Source organism: Mobula hypostoma, chromosome 9 (genome assembly GCF_963921235.1).
Source record: "Mobula hypostoma chromosome 9, sMobHyp1.1, whole genome shotgun sequence".
NCBI classification, from domain to species: Eukaryota; Metazoa; Chordata; class Chondrichthyes; order Myliobatiformes; family Myliobatidae; genus Mobula; species Mobula hypostoma.
Window position 1 is genome coordinate 63,757,965 of NC_086105.1, and position 19,729 is coordinate 63,777,693.

At 45.8% G+C, this 19,729-nt stretch overlaps 1 protein-coding gene across 2 annotated transcripts in view; it reads left to right on the forward strand.

Moving 5' to 3' along the window:
• The first annotated feature begins 4,819 nt into the window (after nucleotides 1-4,819).
• Nucleotides 4,820-19,729, forward strand: part of c9h12orf56 (chromosome 9 C12orf56 homolog) — a 332,214-nt gene continuing 317,304 nt past the window's right edge. For both annotated transcript variants that reach the window (XM_063058416.1, XM_063058417.1), the window contains exon 1: nucleotides 4,820-5,149. In XM_063058416.1, the coding sequence (XP_062914486.1) occupies nucleotides 4,895-5,149 (255 nt within the window). In that variant the 5' untranslated portion in view covers nucleotides 4,820-4,894. The remainder of the gene's footprint in view (nucleotides 5,150-19,729) is intronic.

Consider the following 19,729-nt stretch of genomic DNA (forward strand, 5'->3'; position numbering starts at 1 on the left):
TCACTGGAATTTAGAAGGATGAGAGGGGATCTGATTGAAACATATAAGATTATTAAGGGATTGGACACGCTAGAGGCAGGAAACACGTTCCCGATGTTGGGGGAGTCCAGAACCAGAGGCCACAGTTCAAGAATAAGGGGTAGGCAATTTAAAACGGAGTTGAGGAAAAACTTTTCCACACAGAGGGTTGTGGTTCTGTGGAATGCTCTGCCTCAGAAGGCAGTGGAGGCCAATTCTCTGGATTCTTTCAAGAAAGAGTTAGATAAAGCTTTTAAAGATAGTGGAGTGAAGGGATATGGGGAGAAGGCAGGAACTGGATACTGATTGTGGATGATCAGCCATGATCACAGTGAATGGCGGTGCTGGCTCGAAGGGCCGAATGGCCTACTCCTGCACCTATTGTCTGTTGCCTATTGCATATGTACCTGGGTTCCACGCACAGCCTGATGCAGCCACACGCTGGTTTAAGGTGGCGCTGGTGAAACTTAGCATCTACTTATTGTTGGCAAACAAAATGAAGAAAACAACTAGACATTTTATTAGTACTGTAACATCTTTTCTGATAACCAATCAGTGTGTACTGAAGCCTCTAAGATCCAGTCCAGTTGCGGTGTGGTGGGCTCCGGGCCAGAGAGCGGGGAGTGAGCCAGTGTATGGCCATTGCTGGAGCAGACTTGGAGGTGATTCGATGCAGCAGATCCGAGCAGAGGTGAGGCAGAGCCCGGGCCTGTCCTCGAGAGCAAGGAAAGATTTGATTGATTTCAGCGCTAGGCTGAATTGAAAAGGTTGGATGCGGGCCAAACTGTGGAGGCGGTGCCCAGGCCCAAGAGCGAGAAACAACTGGACAACTTAAGTGCTGGGCCAGACTGCAAAGGTCAGGGTGTCGGGGTCGGAGGTGAGTACCGAGCCGGGCTGGTTCAGTTCAGCTCACTGCTCTGTGCTGAACTGAGACTGTGGCTTCGTGTCTGTGGACAGACTACTTTTAAACATCAGTTCTGAATGCTATTTGCTTACTTTTACTGTTTGCACAATACATTTTTTTGGGTATTTTTTTAGGGGCATTTGACAGTCTATTTTTAATGTGTTCTTTTGAGTTTCTTTGTTTTGTGGGGCCTGAAAGGAGATGAATCTCAGGGTTGTATACATATTTTGATAACAAATGTACTTTGAACAACAGAGCGAGCATGACATTGGGTATGTTCTTACTCCCATTGTCCAGGGACTTGAGCATTGTGACCTGTCCGACCTGCTCCACCTTGGATCCCCAGATGAACCTGAAGACAGCTCGGATGATTCCCGAGCTGGAGGATCGGGAGATGGGCCACGCCCACGATGAATACAGCAGCCCTGAGAGCACCTCATACCTGATGACCAGGTTCTTCCCGGTTACCGAGAGGGAGCGCCCTCCCCCAAAATCTCAAATCCTGTTTCACCTTCCCGGTCAATTCCAGCCAATTCTTGTTGCACGCCTCTGAACCAGTTCCACAACACCTTCACGTGATCGGACCTGATAGTGAAGGGGACACTGGATCAGGTTAGTGATGAGCATGTCTTCGCTCTTTGTACAGTTAACCCTGGCCCCAGATGTCAACTCAGACTAGTTGCTGATGTTATCAATCTGTGAACTGACCTTGGATCCACGCAGAAGATTGACATCATCCATATTCAGGGAGGTTTTCACCTGGATCTCTCCACTGCCTGATAGTATCATCCTTCTTATTTTCTTGTCCTTCCTGATGGCTTCAATACAACACAGGAACAAAACAATGGAGGGAGAGCAAACCTGCCTGACTCCAGACTCGAAGGGGAATCTATCTCTTTCCCACCCATTGATTTGGACTCCACTACAGAGCTGTCGGATCCATTTCCTGATTCCCTCCCCAGATCCCATTTTGGAGAGAATGTCCATCACATACGTGTGTGATATCCTGTCAAAGGCTTTCTCCTGGTCCAAGCTGACCAGCAAGACATCCATCCCCTGCCCTGCACATTGGCTACAGTGTCCCTTAGCAGCACGAGACTGTCCAAGTCCTTCCTGCCAGGATCCTATCCGGGTGGATCACCTGTCCCAGAACAGACTCGACCCTGTCTCGGCCTTGGATAGGGTCTTATAGTTTATATTCAAGAGTGAAATGGGTCCCCATTTCCTGAGGTCATCCCTGTCCCCTCCTGTTTGTAAATGAGGATAATGATGCCTCTCCTCATGCCAGCTAGCGGAGTAACATTGTACACTTCCAGGAGATCCGTGCCCATCCAGTCCCACAGAGCCGAGTACCACTCAGCCGTCACTTTTGGGAGATTTATTCCTGCCAGAGGAGTGGACGGGGCCGGTCAGCTCCTCCAGGGTTAGTGACTGTTACAGATACTTCCGCTTGCTGTTGTCTAACACATGCATGCTAGATGACATTGGGAGTCTCTGGAGCCAGTGTCGTACAGACTGGCACAGAATGACCTGCAGATCCTGTGAGGATGTGACTGTACCGTCCTCTTCCTTAAGGCTGTGGATCGCAGATCTCCCCCGTGGACATTTTGGAAGAAGAAATGTGAGCACGTCTCATCCTGCTCCACGGTGTGGACCTTGGATTGGAAGATGATCTTGGGGGATTTGGCGGCAAAGTGCTGGGTTTGCCAGCTTTTCACCTCTCACAACTCCTCCTTCACATCCCCCTGCAGAAGGAGAAGTTGTCACAACTCTGTCTGGAGTTTACACGGTTCCCTCCAACCCCGCCTTGCTTTCTGGAAGAAGAACCTCTTGATGTTCTCCTTGGTGGCTTCCCACCAGTGAACACTGGAATCAAGGAAGGCGTTCAAGGTTCTCCAACCTGTGTACTCCCTCTCTAGTTCCTCAATGTTCTCTGGGGTCAGCAGCTTCCATGTATCCCTGCCTGCTTTCTGGTCCTCCCAGAGGTGACAGGAGACTCACAGGAGGCAGTAGTCAGAGAACACCGGTGTGATGTTGCTGAATCTGACCATGATGGGCTCTGACGGAAAGAGGAACATTGTCCACACCCTTCCGTTTCCTCACATTCAGGTGAGTATGCAACCATTTCTTAAAAGTCCTTAATGTATCTGCTTCTATCCCCACACCTGCCAGCACATTCCAGATGCCCACCACTGTGTAAAAAAACTTGCTGCTCACACCTCCTTTGAAATTACCCCCCCCACTCTAAAAGCATGTCCTCTGGTATTAAACATTTCAACCCACGGAACCTGAGTGCAACTGACAAGAGATACATCAAACTGACGTCTCTTCTAAATCAGCACTGCTATCAGCTCTGAACTCGCAAAAACCACTGGAACCCAAGAACACCCCTCTCAAGTCTGGAGAAGTCTTGTCAGCAGTGGTCTTCATGGAAGAATTGCTGCCAAAAAGCCATTCCCCTGAAGTGGAAACAAAGCCAAGAGACTCACCTATGCACAAAAACATGAGGACTGAGGTGTTGGACGAAGGCAGCACATGCTCAGTGCTGAGAAGCACGAGCAGATTCTCATCCATCACACAATACCATCAGGGAGATATCTGATCAGCCCCAAATTCACTCTGTAGCAGGACAATAACCCCAAACACACGGCCAAGGTCATAAAGAACTATCTTCAGCGAAAAGAACTAGGAGTTCTGCAACAGGTGGTATGGCCTCCATAAAACCCTGATCTTAACATCATCTGGCTGTCTGGGATTACCTGAAGAGGCAAAAGCAAGACAACCAAAGTCTGTGGAAGAACTGCAGCAGGTTCTCCAAGATGCATGAAACAACCTACCAGCTGGTTTTCTCATTAAACTTCAAGGCAGTGTACTGTATCTAACAGAATTGATGCAGTTTTAAAGACAAAGGATTTGATTTAGTTTTTTACTGATTACTACTCATACTTTTTTTGTACTCATTTCATTATTTTTGAAAGCATCTTCACTTTACAGATTTGTTTTACATGAGTCTAAGACTTTTTGGACATTACTGTAGGTTTAGGCGACTGGATCATTGACGTCTTTATCGGGAGACCATAGTCAGTGGAGATCAGAATGACATCTCCTCCTCACTGACAATTAATACTAGCGCACCTCAAGGATGCGTGTTTAACCTGATGCTCTTTTCCCTCTATACTCATGATTGTGAGGCTAGGTACAGCTCAAAAGCCATCTGTACATTTGCCAATGACATGACTGTTGTTAGCAGAATCTCAGATGGTGACCAGGAGGCATACAGCAGTGAGATAGATTGGCTGGTTGAGAGGTGTCACAACAACAACCTTCTATCCATCGTCAGTAAGACCAAGCAGGCTCCAGCAAGAGCACAAACCTCCTCACCATCGAGGACATCTTCATTAGACGATGACCCAAAAAAGTGGCGTCCACCATGGAAGGCCCCTCACCATCCAGGAAATGCCCTCTTCTCATTGTTATCATCAGGGAGGAGGTACAGGAGCCGAAACTCAACGTTTACGAACCGCTTCTTTCCCTCTGCCATCAGATTTCTGAACGGACCGTGAACCCGTGAATACGACCTCACTTTTTGCTCTCTTTTGCACTACTTATTTATTTTTATATTTCTTATTGCTACTTATAGTATTTTATTATATTTTGCATTATACTGCTGCCGCAAAACATCAAATTTCACGACATATATCTGTGATAATAAACCTGTTTGTGATTCTGAGTAAATTAATGAATGGATTGACAGAATGCGGGGGGCGTGGCTGTGACGCAGAGCTTCTGGCTATTGGCGCTTGCGGCCATTGTGACGTCAGAGGGAGGGGTTCCCCTCCCCGGGAGCGCGCGCTTGAGCCCAATCGAAACAAGTCGAAAGTAGCAGTTCGTTCCCGCTGTCAACACTCATCGGTGATAGTTTGCACTCGAAAGCAGCAGTAACTTTGTCCGTTTTAATCTTTCCTCCTGTATATGGCGAGAAAAGAGCTGGATCTGTTCCCTTTCAAGCGGCACGATAAACTCGATTTCTTTCTGAAAAGACACTTGGACGAGAGCGTCTTCAATAAGATCCGAATGTACGAAGCGTGCATCGTAGTGACAGAGAAGAAGCACAAGAAAACCTTCGACTTTGTCATCCTTACCGACGAATGCATTTATTTGACGCAAAACCCACCCAAGACCATCCACGAGGCCGTACATCTCGGCGACGTTGTTGCCATTGAGCTGGTGAGCCCGTCTCTTTTTTTCGACTTCGGAAGACAGCGAACGAAATCAAAATACTTCACACTTCAAGATTATTGTTTAGATCCGCGATTTTATTTTCATTTTTAATCTACTGTTGCCTTTGCAGCAATAAACCTACCCACCCATTACATTTTAATCTTAAACTTTTGAATTTGCCCTTTTTTAAGTTTGTTCTTCTCTCTAGCTAAGTAATGAAATAGATTTCGCAGAATGCCTTAAAACAATAATCGTCCTAGTGTAGGGTGGTCAGTAATTTCTAATTTGCATAAATATTTGGAATAAAGCCATTCCCGACACTGCTTTTCGGAAGGGGTTTATTCCTCGGGTTAGCAACAAGACTGTTACAGAAATGACCTCTTAGCGATATTGAGTACAGATGTGGAGAATGAGAAAATCATAAAACGTGGAACTATGTTTTTTTTTATCCTGAAATTTGACACTTCATGCACCATTCTATTCGAAAACCGCGAATGAATGTTTCACACATTTGCTGGAAAGCTGTGGTTGTGTTAATTTAGAGACATAATTCTGCTACAGATTGTATCCACTACCAATCATCGTCTATTTAGAAGTTAAAGATGGGTGGTGATCTAGAAATCTAGTTCCAATGCTTTGGAAAAATTTATTAGGTTTGTATTTGTGTCTTCAGAAGTCTAGGGGTTCTATATTCATTCTGTGTTCTATACCTAGGAGGTTATGTATAATATTAATAATTATTATAATATATAATAAATAAACAGATATATAGATATAGATTTCTATATTTTCCAGACTATTTTGAAATAACTTTGTAAAGCAGAGAACTCCAGTAATGAATCTCGGGTAAGGGAAGGGGTGATTGCTTTCAAAACCCTTGACTGAAGTGTTCATAGTTAACAAAAACAATAAATGCTCTTTAACAGAATTAAAATCAAAATATACTTTTCACAGTTTGTGCACAAAGGTGCACTTTGTCAGAGTCTCTGAGTGGGCAGTGTGTTTTATGTTGAGATTATTTGAGTAACTGGATCGTTTCCTGGGCTACTTTGGAAGTACCAAGGCAGGCACTTTATGTGGGACTGAAGTCGGCTGTTGTGCTGTGTACACTGTGAGTCTACACACTGAGGGGGAGGGCTCTCTGAATGTGCCGGGGGAGGGAGACAAATGCGATTGCACATCCCCTGCTAAGTTGAGGGCTGTGTTGTACAGAACTAGAAAAGCCCTGGTTTATTGGATACATCAAAGGCAGCTCAGTGGGGAACGCTGCGGCCTCTGCGTCGAGATTTGAACACAAACCCCACCCCAGGGACTTGCACGCCAGCGTTGGTAAATAATTGTGGTGAATTAGTCCCTGGGAGCCATTAATGACCCAGCTGAGTTTTAAGAAGGGAGAGAAAAAGCAGCTTTCGTGACTCCAAACAGTCTGATTTCTTCTGTAATTCATCAGGGCGCCACTCTGCTGGCTGCAGTTGTTGTCTCCCTGTTAAACCCATTGCCCCTACTGGAGCACAGGCCGCTGACAGTTCCTTCCTCTCTCAGGGGTGGGGGCCTTTGGAGCTTCTGTTAGCATTTCTGGGATGGGGTAGCTGCCCACGGCCAACTCTCCTCCTTTCACGGCTCATGGCGGAGTTTTATTTACGCGGGGGGCGGGAGTGTGGAATATATCTAATCAATGCAAAAAAGACAGCAAAGTTAGTGAGATAGTGTTCATGGCTCACGGACTGTTCAGAAATCTGATGGTGCAGTGTGTGTCTGCAGGCTCCTGTACCTCCTCCCTGAAGGTAGCAATGCCCTGGGTTGTGGGGGTCCTAGATGATGGATGCTGCCTTTTTGAGCTACAGTATTGCCTTATGGAGATGTCCTCAATGCTGGGGAGGCTAGCGCTCTTTTTATTTTTGTTAGCACCGTATTGTCCTGCAGCCAGTTTGAGCAACTTGGCTCTGCCCCCGCGCAACACAATCTCTTCCATTGTCTGAAACACTCTGCCCCGATGATCCTGTAATTAGGCACTTTCTCCCGAGTGGCACAATGAGATAGCACACAGCAGCTGTCAGCGGGCCAACTTTCGACCAGAAGCCAAGTGGCTGGTGTCTGAATGTGGTGGAATATCCCAGTGGTACCTGTATGGGAATAACTGCACACCCCCACCCACTTCCAGCAGGTGAAGCACACGGTGAGACCGAATCTGGAGTATTGTGTGCAGTTCTAGTCACCTACCTACAGGAAAGATATCAACAAGTTGAAAGAGCGCGGAGAAAATTGACAGGTTTTTCCGGGACTTGTTTGTCAGTTTCTGTTTATGTATCGTTTTTTATAAATTTTACTAGTATTATTTCCTTGTAAATGCCCACAAGAAAATGAATCTCGGGGTACTGTATGGTACTTTGATAATAAGACCACAACTTTGACTTTGAGGACTTGGGTTACAGGGAAAGGTTGAAAAGGACTTTATTCCCTGGAGTGTAGGAGAATGAGGGGAGATTTGATCGAGGTGTATAGATGCGGTCAATGCAGGCTGGATTTTCCCACTGACGCTGGGAGGCTGGAACTAGAGGTCATTGGTTAAGGGTAAAAGGTGAAATATTTAAAGGGAACCTGAGGGGAACTTCTTCACTCAGAGGGTGGTAAGAGTGTGGAACGAGCTGCCAGCGATGTGGTGGATGCGGGATTGATTGCAACATGTGAGAAAGGATACGCTGCCATTGGAGAGCGTCCTGAGGAGATTTAAGGGTGAAAGTGTTAACAAACGAAAAGTGTTTGATAGCTTTGGGCCTGGACTTACTGGAGTTCAAGAAGAATGAGGGAGGAATCTCCTTGAAACCTATTGAATATTGAAAGGCCGAGTTAGAGTGGATGTGGAGAGGATGTTTTCTACAGTGGGAGAGTCTAGGACCAGACGACACAGCCTCAGAATAGAAGGATGTCCCTTTAGGACAGAGATGAGGAGGAATTTCTTTAACAAGAAGGTGGTGAATCTGTGGAATTCATTGCCACAGATGGCTGTGGAGGCCAGGTCATTGGGTGTTTTTAAAGCAGAGGTTGACAGGTTCTTGATTAGTCATGGCGTCAAAGTTTGCGGGAGAAGGCTGAAGAGTGGAGTTGAGAGGGATAATAAATGGGCCATGATGGAATAGCAGGGCAGACTTGATTAGATTAGATTAGATTATGAGGACACTCAGTCCTCGATTATTGTCATTTAGAAATGCATGCATTAAAAAATGATACAACGTTCCTCCAGAATAATATCACAAGAAACACAGGACAAACCAAGACTAAAACTGACAAAACCACATAATTATAACATATAGTTACAACAGTGCAAAGCAATACCATAATTTGATAAAGAGCAGACCATGGGTACGGTAAAAAAAAGTCTCAAAGTCCCGATAGCCTCATCATCCCACGCAGATGGTAGAAGGGAGGAACTCTCCCCGCCATGAACCTCCAAGCGCCGACAACTCGCTGATGCAGCACCATTGGAAGCACCCGACTGCAGCGGACTCTGAGTCCGTCCCAAAACTTCGAGCCTCCAACCAGCTCTTCGACACCAAGCACCATCCTCAGCCGAGCGCTTCGACCCCGCCCTGGCCGCCGAACAACAAACAAAGCCGAGGACTTGGGGCCTTCCCCTCCAGAGATTCTGGACCACACAGTAGCAGCAGCAGCGAAGCAGGCATTTCAGAAGTTTCACCAGATGTTCCTCTGAGCTCTCACGTCCGTCTCCATCAAATCAGGATTGTGCACGGCACCCTACTTGACAGATATCAGACATCACCACCGGAGAGGCCGCTGCGAGCTGGGCTGAAGGTCCTGATTGTGCTCCTATATCTTGTGGCTTTGAAGTATCAGGTTACATTGGGCACAGAATCAAAGTGCGATAAGAAAGAGAAAGACAAAAGAGACAGTCAGCGATGGGAATTGAACCCTGAGTAAGGCGTCATGCTGCAGGGCCATAAGGCCTGTAAATGAATATTGAAAAATCCTATGCCTTAAGACATTAAACTTATCACCAGAATAAGTTCTGTTTAAATAAATGATCCCCATCCCTGCACAGACTTGCTTTATTTATGAAACTGTTACTTTCTTCTCTTTCTTAAGCCCATCTCCCCTAGTGAGGCATAGGCTGCCGACAGCAGATCACCAGAGTCTTCAGTCCTGGGGCAGTCCTTCAGGTTGTGCCCAGGTGTAGCCCACTGGAAATCTTTCCTCTCCCAGGGCTGAGGTCTTCGAATCTTCTGTTGTTGTTTCCGTAGCACTGGGTTTTTATCGGATGGTGTTGCTACCCAACCTCCCTCCTTTCAGAGCTGGTCCGTGGCAGAGTCAAACCTCCATTTTAGATGGTGCCTAAATATATTCATATCCCACCTTTAACGATCTCAGATTGACGCACAACATTCTCCAGAGTTTACCGAGAATGGCGCGAAAAACTAAAAAGCACCCAGTGAGTGGCAGTTGTGTGGGTGAAAACCCCTCGTTAATGAGAGAGGTCAGAGGAGAATGGCCAGACTGGTTCAGACAGACAGGAAGGCGACAGCAACTCAAATAACCACGTGTCATAACAACAGTGTGCAGAAGAGCAGCTCTGAACACTCAACACGTCGAACCTTGGAGTGGATGGGCTACAGCAGCAGGAGATGAAGAACGCACACTCAGTGGCCACTTTATCAGGTAGAGGAGGTGGCGGCTGAGTGCATATCGCACCTTTAGTGACCTCAGAGTGAAGAACCTTTGCAATATAGCCGCTGCTGTACATTTGATGAATGCCAGCCAAGGTTTCTGAAAAGGATAACGTATTGTTGTGCAAGGAACAAACTTGGTGTATGAAATTGTCATATAAGAAACCTTATGTTATTCTTAAATGAAATCATCTTTGTAACGTGCATCATTAATAAACAGGTAAGAACAATCTGAGTTACTGAATTAATAACCTGTGAAGAGGGGTTACTAAGTGTCTGTGAGAGCCTCTCTGTTTCAGTACAAAAAGGCAGCCTTTGTAAGTAAAATAACCTCTGATTTTATGTATTTTAATTGTCATTCACTGGGTGCAGGTGCTGGGAAGCTTCTAAGAACAGAGTTTGCAGGTCACCATTTTCATTTGAGGCAGAATATCTTTCCACTTGCACACAGTTGCTGTCTTGTATTTGGAATTATCTCTGAGACGTTAACTGGCAAAACAGATTATTCAGTAATGCAAATGCTTTCTAATTTTAGATGTTATTGCAACATGTTGAATTTAAACCAGAATGTTACCGCAAAGCATTTAACATGTTAAATAATTTGGATTTCTTCCAATCTGTAATCACCAATGTCAGTGTTTTGGATAAGAAGTGATGAAAACCTGAAGAAATATTTAACTATGCCATCTCTTTAAGATGAAATATTTGCATGCTTTATTTATTCAAAGTTGATGATACAAGGAATCACATTTCAACAATGCTTTGAAGAAAGATTGGAATAGTAAGGAAGATGAGCTTTGTTTGTCACAGGTGCATCGAAGTATAAGGATGCGCCGGGGGCAGCCCGCAAGTGTTATAAAACCACAGGATATCTGAAAATACTTTACAGCCAATTGATCTGTCTCAGGAAATCCTTTGGTCAACTTTACATGGCAATAAATCCCAAATAGCAGCAGGCTAATAAAATGGTAAATTGCTTTGTAACGTAAGGAGATACAATAGAAAAGAGTCTTCATACTATTCTTCACACAGAGCTGTTCATTACAACAGCTCATTGAGGTCGTACCAGGTATAACAATAATAAAGTGCAGAGTAAGTAGTTATAGTTACAGAGAAGGTGGACATTATAACGAGGTAGATTGTAGGGTCAGGAGCCCATTTCATACAAGGTAATACACACAGTTACTGCCTTGATGAAGGGTCTCAGCCCGAAACGTCGCCTGTACACTTTTCCATAGATTCTGCCCGGCCTGCTGAGTTCCTCCAGCAGTTTGTGTGTTTTACTTTGATTTCCAGCATCTGCAGATTTTCTCTTGCTTGTGTTATCGAACACAATAGTTTTATAACAGTGGGATAGAAGCTCCTCAAGCCCAGTGGTACGTGCTTTCAGACTCTTGTGTTTTCTGCCCAGTGGGGGAGAGGGAAGAGAGAGTGCCCATGGTGGGTGGGGTCTTTGATTACGCTGACCGCTTTACTGAAACTGTCAGGTATTTGGGGCGTTTTGCCATGTTGTGTCCTACGTACTGGTAGTGGTTAGTGTGGTTATGGCAATAGTGTATCTGGAGATATGGGAGCGAGCGTTTGGTCGCTGTACGGATGGGAACAGCTGTTATTGTATTGTATAGGTTTCTGTTACTGTTTGTTAATGCGACACTGGCCTGCCAAGACCACCGTTGATGCAATTATTGACCAACATATTGAAACAATTACAAAGTGAACACTCCCCTCACTATACTTTGTAGGTTTGGTATGTCACCAAAGACTCTAGCAATTTTCTACAGATGCACCATGGAGAGCATTCTGACTGGTTACATCACCATCGGGGATGGAGGCTTCATTGCCCCAGATCGGAAAAAGCTGCAGAGAGTTGTACATTCAGCTAGCTCCTTCATGGGCACTGGCCTCTCCCGTATTGATGACGTCTTCAAAAGTCTGTCTGTCTCTCCTTCCTGTGAAACTCCAAATGTCACAATGTACATCAGTGAGAATAACCGGTATTCTCATTCTGATAAATTGCCCATCCCTTCTTGCCTTGGGAAAGTTTTCAACACCGTGGCAGTTTGACAGAGCTGACAAGCTTGCTGTCAAGGATTGGTGTGTTGGTGCTGGTTTGGAAATCTGAGTTTGTCGTGCCACATCAGGATGGCAGATTTGCTTCCCTGGCATGCATCTTTTAGTGAACAGATGGCAATCTGATCGTCTCTTAGAGGCACATGGTGGGATTTGAACTCGTGTCTCTGGAAAGTCAGCCCAGGACCCCGGACTGTCTGCTGGAACATGTGTGACCTTCCTCAGAAAAGACTGAAGCTTCCAGGGTTGATGAAGGGCCTCAGCCTGAAACAATGACTTTTACATCTCCAGAGATGCTGCCTGACCTGCTGAGCATTTTATATGTTGCTCTGCATTTTCAGCATCTGCAGAATGGTAACACAATGCCTTACAGTATAGGCGATGGGGGTTCATTACCCGACACTGCCTGTAAGGAGTTTGTACGTTCTCCCCGTGACCGTGTGGGTTTCCTCCCACAGTCCAAAGATATACCGGTTGGGAAGTTACTTGGTCATTATAAATTGTTCCTGTGATTAGGTTAGGGTTAAATCAGGGGTTGCTGGGCGATGTGGCTCGAAGGGCCAGAAGGGCTCATTCTGCGCGCAAGTGGAACAGGTCAAAAGCTTCAAGTTCCTCGGGGTCAATATCACAAATGACCTGACTTGGTCCAACCAAGCAGAGTCCACTGCCAAGAAGGCCCACCAGTGCCTTTACTTCCTGAGAAAACTAAAGAAATTTGGCCTGTCCCCTAAAACCCTCACTAATTTTTATAGATGCACCGTAGAAAGCATTCTTCTAGGGTGCATCACAACCTGGTATGGAAGTTGTCCTGTCCGAGACCGAAAGAAGCTACAGAAGATCGTGACACGGCGCAGCACATCACACAAACCAATCTTCCGTCCTTGGACTCACTTTACACCGCACGCTGTCGGAGCAGTGCTGCCAGGATAATCAAGGACACCACCCACCCAGCCAACACACTTTTCGTCCCTCTTCTCTCCAGGAGAAGGTTCAGGAGCTTGAAGACTCATATGGCCAGATTCGGGAACAGCTTCTTTCCAACTGTGATAAGACTGCTGAATGGATCCTGACCCGGATCTGGGCCGTACCCTCCAAATATCCGGACCTGCCTCTCGGTTTTTTTACACTACCTTACTTTCCATTTTCTATTTTCTAATTATGATTTATGATTAAAATTTTAAATATTTACTAATTTTTTTACTATTTTTAATATTTTTAATATTTAATATTTGTAATCCAGGGAGTGTGAAGCGCAGAATCAAATATCGCTGTGATGATTTTACGTTCTAGTACCAATTGTTCGGCGACAATAAAGTATAAAGTATAATCTCAAAGTTCAAAGTAAATTTATTAACAAAGTCCGTATACTTTGCCAAATAATACCCCAGGATTCATTTTCTTGCAGGCGTTCTCTGTAGAACAAAAAATATACAACAGGATCAATGAAAAACTACACCCAAAGACTACAAACACCACTGAGCAAAAGAAGACAATCTGTGTAAACACAGGACAGACAAACAAATAAATAACAATGCTGATAACACGAGTTGATTCTGTTACGGTCTTTGGATTTACTGAGTATGCCTGCAAGAAAATGAATCTCAGGGTCGTATATGGTGACGTATATGTACTTGACGCATGGCCAACTGGTTAAGGCATCGGTCTAGTGATCTGAAGGTCGCTAGCTCGAGCCTCAGCTGAGGCAGTGTGTTGTGTCCTTGAGCAAGGCACTTAACCACACATTGCTCTGCGACGACACTGGTGCCAAGCTGTATCGGCCCTAGTGCCCTTCCCTTGGACAACATCAGTGGTGTGGAGAGGGGAGACTTGCAGCATGGGCAACTGCAGGTCTTCCATACAAACCCTGCAAACCTTCCACGGTGCAAATCCATGGTTTTACAAAACTAACTGATACCTAAGAATATGTACTTTGCAGATAATAAATTTATTTTGAACCTTTCTTATGATGAATTGGGTTGTATCACCACTTTTTGTAGACTTTTGCATCTCCTGTGTTTATGGAGCTTCCAGAGTCATGTTCACATGCAGCAAAATCAAATTCCGGAGTATATCTGCTGTCAGCATTCCATGAATGTGCATTTAATACAACGAGCTGCCCTTTCTCTAGGCTCTGGTTCCTTCAGCTATCAGATGGAGGTCAGACTCGCACAACACTCCCGGCTGAGGGGTTTAAACACAGTTCTTTTGAAAGCGGCCTTTGTGTGCAATCCAGCTTGCTTTATTGAATCCGTTACGGTTAAAAGGATTGGCTCAATAGCTTCTTGCCGTCGAGCTCCTGTCAAAGAATGTGCCACACTGATTACAGCGCTTTGGCTCACAGGATGTGACCGTCACTGGCAGGGCTGGGGCGTCCATGATTGCCCCTGAACTAATTGGTTTCCTGGGACATTTCAGTGGTCCGTTAAGAATCCAACACAATATTGAGGGTTTGGACTCACATACAGTCATAGACATAGTTATTGACAGTAAAAAAAATACAACACAAAACAGGCTTTTTGGCCCACCAAGTTCATACTGCCCACGAAGCACCCAATTTCACATTAGCCCAAACCTAACTCATTTTCATCTCCCCACACTTTCACACTTCCTGACACACCAGGACAATTTGCAGTGACCGGTTAGCCTGCCAACCCGAGTATTAATGGGATGTGGGAGGAAGTCAGAGCACACATGGGAAACCCAGAGGTCACATGGAGATCCACACAGACAGCAACGGAGGTCAGGATTGAACCCGGCTCACGAGAGCTCCACTAGTTACACCAGGTTTCTTTCCCTGCAGGAGATTAGTGGGCCAGAAGACCTCGTAATAATTGGTTAATTTTGTGGTTAAAATTATTCACTGGAGTGCAGAATGAGGGGAGAGCTTATCGAGGTATCCAAAGTTGCAAGGGGTGAAGATATGCTGACAGCGTGCTGAATGTTATCCCTCAGGGTCGGTGAGGGTCATAGGACACTACAGCCCTTCAGCCCTTCAAGTCTGTGCCAGACTCTTTAGCTGCTAGTCCCATCAGTCAATAGTCTTTCATACCCCTCCCATCCATGTACCTGTCCAAATTTCCCTTGGGCTCATCGAGTGAAAGGTGAAATATTTTAAGGGAAGGCTGAGGGGGAACCTCAGAGGGTGCTGCCAGTTGTTGGTGGAAGTGGCAGGTGTGGGTCCAGTTGTAACATTTAAGAGAAGTTTGGATGGGTACAAGGATGAGAGGGTGTGGACGGCCATGATCTGGGTGCAGGTAGATGGAATTAGGCAGCGAAATCAGGCTGGCATGGACTAGATGTGCCAAAGGGACCTGATTCTGTGCTGTGGTGCTCCGTGAGTCAATCACTTTAAAATCTAGTTTCTTCTGGACTTTCATCGACTAAATAACTGAATTAAAACTTTGCAGCTGCACTGGGTTTTGAGTTGCAAATGTTTAAAATGCATTTGTGTAGGTAAATGGAGAGGAGGGGCCTGGAAGGTTATGGGTCAGACATGGGCACCTGGGACTAGCAGGGAGGATGCTGTGGTCAGTCTAGCCCAGTTGGGCCAAAGGGCCTGTGTCTGTGCTGTACTACTCTGTGTCTCCATGAATCTGAAGAATTCTGCTGAAGGCAGCCAGTGAGTGCCTGTTACATTACCGAAAGGGGTGGGGTGGGGAATCAGACTGCTGGTGATAGGATAACATAACGGCCTCTTTCAGTCACTGCAGATGCTGAATGAATTCAGGGCCATTTATTTCCCACTGGTAGTCTGAGGGTGAAAACCAGCTTAACTTACTCTGTTTTCATTGTTCTTGTTGGTATTGGTTTGTTACTGTCACATTTATCAAGACAGAATGAAAAGCTTGTCTTGCATTCTGCTCATACAGATCACATCATTACACAAGGAGAACAAGTAACACTAACAATGTGCAACTGTTTCAGGGAAAGTGCAGTGCCGGTAAATGATAAACAGGTAGATTGTGAGGCCAGGAGTCCACCTTATCGTACAAGAGTCTGATAACAGTGGGATACAAGCTGGCCTGGAGCCTGGGGCTACGTTCTTTCAGGCTTTTGTAACTTCTGCCCGATGGGTGAGGGGAGAAGAGGGATGGGTGGGGTCTTTGGTTTTGCTGGCTGATTTAGGCAGGCACAAGAAGCACAGACAGAGTCCATGGAGTGGAGTCTGGTTTCTGTGATGTGCTGGGCTGTGTCCCCAGCTCTCTGCAGTTTCTAGCGGCCACGTGCAGAGTAATGCATCCAGACAGAAAGCTTTATATGTAGCTTCGATATAACGGATATGCCAAATTTCTTCATCCTCCTGAGGATGTAGACCCGTTGGTAAACTTTCTTGGACATCGACGTGTTTGAACCGGGGCAGGCTCCTTTGAGAGGAATTAGAAGCTCTGAAACTGAACACTGTTGATGAAGACAGGAGCAGGTGCACTGCCCTCTAGTGGCCAATCTAGTAGTCATGCAGCCTGAATCCTTAGATATCTTTGTACCTGGGCTGTCCCATCCTACTTGTCTGGTGAAGCGGCTGGATGAAACTCTTCATATCCTCTGTGTCTAAAGTTGAGCAGACTGGGGCAGCAGGTAGAGCCTTTACCTCAAAGTTCCAGCGACTCAGGTTCAGTTCTGACCTCCAGCGCTGCCTGTGTGGAGTTTGCATGCACTCATTGTCATGACGCGGATTTCCTTTGGGTGCCCCAGTTTCCTCCCACACCCCAAAAAGGTGCAGGTTTGGGGGTCAATTAGTCTCTGCAAATTGCCCTCACGTGCTGGTGAATGTTAGAATCCAGAGGGAGCTGATGGAAATGTGGGGAGAATAAATGGGATCAGTGTGAAAGTCAGGCCCACTTGATGGGCTGAAGGGCCTGATTCTGTGCTGTATGTATCCAAGACAATACCTTCAGATTTACTTACTGAATTTTGAATGGCCTAGATAGAATGGGCGTGGGGAGGATGTTTCCTGTAGTGGGGGATTCTAGGACCGGAGGGCATGGCCTTAGAATAGTAGGACATCCCTTTGGAATGGAGATGAGGAGGAACTTTTTTAGCCAAATGGTGGTGAATCTAATGAACTCATTGCCACAGATGGCTGTGGAGGCCAAAGATTTATATAAAAGATATACCTAATGATTTGTTCTCCGCAGCCATCAATGAATTTCAAACGGAGGCCAAGTCACTGGGTGTATATAAAGTGGAGGTTGATAGGTTCTTGATCAGTAAGGGCTTCAAAGGCTGCGGGGAGAAGGCAGGAGAATGAGGGGAAATAAATCAGCCATGGTGGGGTGACTTGGGCTAAATGGTCTTATGTAGATTATCATTAAAGCTTTGCTCAGAATTCTCAGGTTGGTCCGCTGCACAAGCCTCTTGCTGAGATTTATGGAATGTCTTATCTCAAAGTGATGCTAGCCTGCCCTGCTCCCTCCATAGCAACTGAAGATTTGTCCTTGGTAACCAGCTGTCTGTCTGACGGATAGCAAGGTAGAACTTTGTCCTCAGTCAAATGATATAATCAAGTGTGAACATCACGTCCTGCTTCAGAAGATTGGTTCTCTTGACTATGTTTAACTCGAGTCAAAATGCTGTGTGTCTCACATTCCACCAAGGCCCAGATCCTCCCCAAAATCTGCTGCAAGCCTTGTATCTTTGCTTATCTCAGGATGCTTTCAGATTTTAAGCATCTCTGGTATTTTGCTTTCTGTTAATAGCTCTTGTGTTAAGCAACGATTAGATGTTTCCTTCCTTCCACTTCGACACCCCGTCTGAAGATCCCTGAGTCAAGATGGCTTTCTTCCGTCCACTCAAGACACATCTACAAAAGATAAGTGGACACAGAGAAGCTTCTCAAGAGTGATTGCGGGAATGAAGGGCTTAATGTATGGGGAGCTTGTGATAGCTCTAGCCCTGTGCTTGATGGAATTCATAAGAATGAGGGAGAAATCTCGCAGAAACTGGCCTGGATAGAGTGGACGTGTATCAATGAGTGGGAGAATTCAGGACCAGAGGGCACAGCTTCTGAATAAAGGGATGTCCCTTTAGAACAGAGATGAGGAGGAATGCCCTCACCTAGAGAGTGGTGGATCTGTGGAATTTGTTGCCACAAAGGACTGTGAAGGACAAGCCATTGGGTGTTTAAGGCAGAGGTAGATAGTTTTTTTGATTAGTGAGGTGTTAAGAGTTATGGAAGAATGGGATTGGAAATGGAAAACGAATCATGATTGAATGGCAGAGCAAACTCAATGGACTAAATGGTCAAATTCTGCTCCAATATCATGAGGTCCGGGCATTCACAAAGGCCAGTATCCTCTCCACGTCTACGCTATAAAGTCCCTACATAAATTTTACGACCTCTGCAAAGTACTAGCCCTCTCATAGAAGATGGACAGGAACCGCTCCTTCAGCCCACAACAGTGTCTGTGCCAAACACATTCATCCCTGTTAGTGAGGAGTCTCAGTTCAGGTCTCTTATTGTTTACCTAGTTTCTGCACAGCTCGGTTGCAAGAGCGTTAGATTAAAGAGCTCAAGGTCTCTAGTTCATTCCCAGATTTCGACGTTGGAATCCGTCAGATACTTGTGTCTAATGGATATAGATGGATAGATAATTTATTGATCCCAAAGGAAATTACGGTGTCGCAGTAGCATTACAAGTTCACAGATATACAAATATTAGAAGAGAAGTAAGAAAGAGTAAAAAATAAGTAACCTCAAACAGTCCAACAGGAAGTGGGGGGGGGGTCGCCTCTTCCCTGACTATAGGTGACTTATTATAGAGCCCAATGGCCGGGGGTAAGAATGACCTCATATAACGCTCTTTGGAGCAGCACAGTTGTCTCAGTCTGTTACTAAAAGTGCTCCTCTGTTCAGCCAAGGTGACATGCAGAGCGTGAGAAACATTGTCCAGAATTGCCAGGATTTTCTGTAGGATCCTTTGTTCTACTACAGGCTCCAGTGTGTCCAGTTTGACTCCTATAACAGAGCCAGCCTTTCTAATCAGTCTATTGAGCCTGTTGGCATCACCTGTGTTGATGCCATTGCCCCAGCACACCACTGCATAGAAGATTGTACTGGTGATAACAGACTGGTAGAACATGTGAAGGAGAGGCCTGCATTCTCCAAAGGACCTCAGTCTCTTTGGGAAGTAGAGGTGACTCTGGCCCTTCTTGTGCACAGCCTCTGTGTTGGCGCTCCACTCAAGACTATCATCCAGGTGCATCCCCAGGTACTTGTAGGTCCTCACCACATCCACGTCCTCACCATCAATAGTAACAGGGAGGTGCAGGCTTAGTCTTGTTAATGTCCATCACCATCTCCTTTATCTTACTGACGTTGCGCTGCAGATGATTCAGCTTGCGCCATTCGACAAAGTCCTCCACCAGGGCCCTGTAGTCATCCTCCCGTCCTCCCTTTATACACCCAACTATTGCTGAGTCATCAGAGAATTTCTGCAGGTAACATGACTCAGTGTTGTATCTAAAGTCTGAGGTATACAGGGTAAACAGGAAGGGAGCCAATACAGTCCCCTGTGGGGCCCCAGTGCTGCTTATAGCCATGTCTGACACACAGCTGTGAAGCCGCACGAACTGTGGTCTGTCAGTCAGGTAGTCCATTATCCAGGATACAATGGAAGTGCCAGCCTGCATTGAATGGAAATTCTCCCCCAGCAGTGAGGGCTGTAGGTATTGAAGGCACAAGAAAAATCAATAAAACATGAACCTCACAGTGCTGCCCAGCTTATGCAAATGGGAGAAGGCTCTGTTCAGCAGGTAGATGACAGCATCATCAACTCCAATGTGCTCCTGGTAGGCAATCTGCAGAGGATCGAGGGCTGATCTGACCAGGGGTCAGAGG